This window comes from Pundamilia nyererei, unplaced genomic scaffold (genome assembly GCF_000239375.1).
Source record: "Pundamilia nyererei isolate P.nyererei 1_Seehausen unplaced genomic scaffold, PunNye1.0 scaffold00258, whole genome shotgun sequence".
Lineage (NCBI taxonomy): Eukaryota > Metazoa > Chordata > Actinopteri > Cichliformes > Cichlidae > Pundamilia > Pundamilia nyererei.
Window position 1 is genome coordinate 367,238 of NW_005187659.1, and position 3,917 is coordinate 371,154.

General features: G+C 40.3%; 1 protein-coding gene across 1 annotated transcript in view; it reads left to right on the plus strand.

The window, feature by feature from the left end:
* The first annotated feature begins 2,191 nt into the window (after window positions 1–2,191).
* angptl6 (angiopoietin-like 6) overlaps window positions 2,192–3,917 on the plus strand; it is a 4,207-nt gene continuing 2,481 nt past the window's right edge. The window contains exons 1-3 of the mRNA XM_005749962.1: window positions 2,192–2,660; window positions 2,743–2,880; window positions 2,988–3,195. Coding sequence (XP_005750019.1) covers window positions 2,196–2,660; window positions 2,743–2,880; window positions 2,988–3,195 — 811 coding nt within the window. The 5' untranslated portion in view covers window positions 2,192–2,195. The remainder of the gene's footprint in view (window positions 2,661–2,742; window positions 2,881–2,987; window positions 3,196–3,917) is intronic.

Consider the following 3,917-nt stretch of genomic DNA (forward strand, 5'->3'; position numbering starts at 1 on the left):
TCAAACTCAAACACGCACACACACACACACACACACACACACACACACACACACACACACACACACACACACACACACACACACACACACACACACAAAGAAAACGGCTATATTCATTACATTCATTCTATAGGCAAACACTGGCTTATTTGAAGTTCAACAGTTTAATTATACAATTTTTGATAGAAAACCAATACTCTAAATGTAGCATCATGACGTTAATGAGAGCGTAAAGTCTTTGTCTCTCTGACATAAGAAAAAAAGTGTTTATTTGTTTTGGCAGTATAGAGAAAACCATAATGAAAAAAAAGTGTGATCAGAGCTTGGGTGTGACCCAGTGCAATACTGTAAGCTGATCTGAAAGTAGAAATAGAGACAGCGTTTTAGGTGTGGTTTCTGTTCACACTTTGACCTCAGCACTGTGTGACTGTGACTATCTTTACTGTTTTTCAGTATTGCAGATTTTCCCATAAAGATGATGCAGTAGCAAAGAACTATCTCAGAGCCACTGCTGTCATGTAAAAGGCAACTCAGACCATCACAACTTATTATTATTATAACAAAGTGCATAATCTGCTGCAATTAACCCACTAGACTGAGTGATGCTGGAGGACCAATATATATGTATGTATGTATGTATGTATGTATGTATGTATGTATGTATGTATACATACATACATACATACATACATACATACATATATACATATATATTGGTCCTCCAGCATCACTCAGTCTAGTGGGTTAATTTATGAAAATCATAAAAAGCTGATGAGTGTGAAGCTTTACTTTTCACAGAATGTGATGGGACCCAGAATTTCCCGAACAAGCACCTGCAGCAGTATAAAGAGCTGTAATGGCATTTAGAGCAGCAGACCAATCCACTTTTAATTTGAGAGTCACCGTCTTGGCAACAAAACAGACTCACTGAATAAGCATGGTTACATACAGGACGAAACCTTTACATACAGGATACAACCATTTTTGAAGCGCCACTGCAGTCACAAAGAAGGCTGAAGTACAGGTGCAGCCTTTATTCTAGTCTTTGTGGCATAAAGAGCCAACAGTCTTTTCCTAGACTGGTATCATTACTATCACTTCACTACATTCCCAGCACTGTCTGTTTGTTGAAGTCACACTAGAGAATATGAGTCCCAATATAAGGCCCTAATGCTGCAGTGGTCTTTTTTATGCTTTCATAAAATTAGGCCACAGAAAACAAGCCAAATGTGCATCAGAAAAAAGAGGCAATGTATTTCAAAAATAATCATGCCACACTGATAAGGTGCTACAGCAGGATAGAGTTGACAGCAGGGTTGTGGGTTAATGACAGAGGGAGGAGACACCCTAGATTCCTGCACCCAGCTAAACAACCAGTTCTGGGAGGCAGGAGTTTGTAATTAGTTGTCTGCCTGAGACAGAAACTCTAGAGACAAAGCAGCAGTTGTGTAGTTATCAGTCTTTTTGTTTTCTGCCATCAGTTTTAGTTCAACATTTTATTAAGATCATTAACAGCTTTTGATTTAGAGGAAGATTTTTTTTTGATATCACTGTTTATGTCTTAACATTTGATGTCTACTTTTCTGCGATTTTGTCCTGGGAGCTGCAACAAAAACACCAAAAACTGTCTAACCAGCTGGCACAGTAAGTTATGCATGGTCACAATGTTTAATTATATCTACTTTCAGGTAGACTTGAATACACATGCACTGTTTATGGCTACATTAATCTTCACATAGTTAAATCATTATGGTGCATGTTTTTTTTATCATCTCTGACAGAAGAAATTGTCTCATTCTTACCCACAGCAACTGAGAAAGCTACATAACACAATGCGATGAGTCTCATGTTGTTGTTTTGTGGAAGAGCTGTACATCTGTGTTGGTCTGTTTGGCTTGGTTACGGTGTTGACCATAGCTGTTGTATCTGGGTGTGGAGCTTACTGTACTGTTGACCCTGAGATGGAGAAGTGTTGATTCTGACTGGTTTGTGTTGACCTTTGTCCCTTCTGTGTTGACCTGCTAAACTCAAGAAAATGCGCATACTCTGTCTTTGTAAGGAAACATCTGGTGAAAAGTCAAGATTCACCAGATACTTATTTACTAACATGCAAAGTGTATGTCTGTGTATTAAAGTGCTAATTACCTGATGAGAAACTATTGCTTTTTGTGTGTCCTCAGGATTGTTACAGATTCATGGAGAAGGCACTGACAGTAGTTCTGCCTCTTTTTCTTACACTTTGTGTGAACGTGCCAGAAGTTGGCGGACAGAAGGAGGGATCCCAGGATGACAACAAAGGTTCATCACGTTCTTCAGAAACAAAAACAGGCCGGTGCTCTTACACCTTCATAGTGCCTCAGCAGAAATTGACTGGGGCGCTGTGTCTGAACACGCAGCCTGCTCCTACCAACCATTCAGAAGTGTCAGCCTTATGGGCAGAGCTCAAACGACAGCAGGAACTACTAGAGAAGCTAAGAAGCCAACTGGAGCAGGAAGGGGCCCTTGCCATTGAAGTAAGGGCCTTGCGCAAAGAGAGCAGCAGTATGAATTCTCGCATCAGCCAGCTCTATGCTCAGCTGCTACATGAAGTTATAAACAAGAAAGATCAGGCCTTGGAGCAGCAAAAGGTGGAGAACCTTCTGCTAAATGCGACAGCACAGGTGAGTCTAGAGCGGCGGAACTAGATGTTATACTCATCATTGTCAAATGTATCCTTATACTGTGAATGGTTGGACATCTCAGGCACTGCAGGTGTCCAGGGATTACAGGGAGCTGGAGAAGAAATATGGAGCCCTCACCTCTATGATGAGTTCACACAGCCAGTTTATTGCCCGTTTGGAGAAGAAGTGCCAGTGCAGGGACTCTGCCCAGTCCCCTCAAGTAGGGGCAAAAAAACAAATCTTACATCTGCCTATTTATACAAGATTTATAAAAAAGGACTCAGAATATTTTTTGGATTGTTTTTTTTTTTTTTTTTGTCTGAACAGGTCGTTACTGAACCACCCAAAAGCCAGTCAAATGTGCATCTGAATTACAGTTCTGAAACCAACCAAATGACCAATGATGTTCAACGGGACCAAAGTGCTCTCCCATTAGAGCAAGCTCAAACAGGGGGAGGTCCTTTCCATCCCCCCACTACCACCAGCAGTCCTACAGACCCTTCCTTCTTTAGCTTTCCTGTCACAAAAACTCCAGGTAGGTCAATATTCAAGCTTGTTTCCAAAAAGTTTGAATGCTGTGTTAGATGTAAATAAAACTCGGAGTAATTCTTCACTTCAACACAATATTAAACATGAATTCTACTGAATATAGTTCAAAGAAAACACATCAAATGTGGGAAAAATGTTTATGTTGGCACAGGGTCATGTTTACCCCACATTACACCTCTCCTTTTGTTAACAACGCCATATTTGGGAATTGATGAGACCAACTGCTGTAGGTCTAAAAAAGGTTTTCCCAGCATTAATTGTGCCTCCACAGATATGCAAGTCACCCATGCTATGACAGATAGCGGTCTTTTAACCATGCACTGATAACAAACCAGATGGTTCCTCTCTTCTTCTGTGTCGAGGGTGCAACACCCATATCAAACACAATTTCTGTTTTCACTGAAATTAGCTAGGCCCAGAAAGGAAGTGAACCTTCCTGCGTGTAATGCAGTAGTGAATGTGTGTGTGTGTGACTGTATCAATGAAGCTTGATGGTTGAGCGCTCTGTCATCGTAGAAAGCACTTACTTTATGCATCTTGACAAATCTTCTGTTGTTTTATTTACATTTTGAACAATATCTCGGCTTCTTCAAAGATGGAGTTGAAAACATGGTTTATAGTAGCACCTGATTAGAGTTATTTGGTGTTTATATATATGTCTATCTCCTGTCAGATTTATTTAACTGCTTAGATAAGCACTAGTGGCTG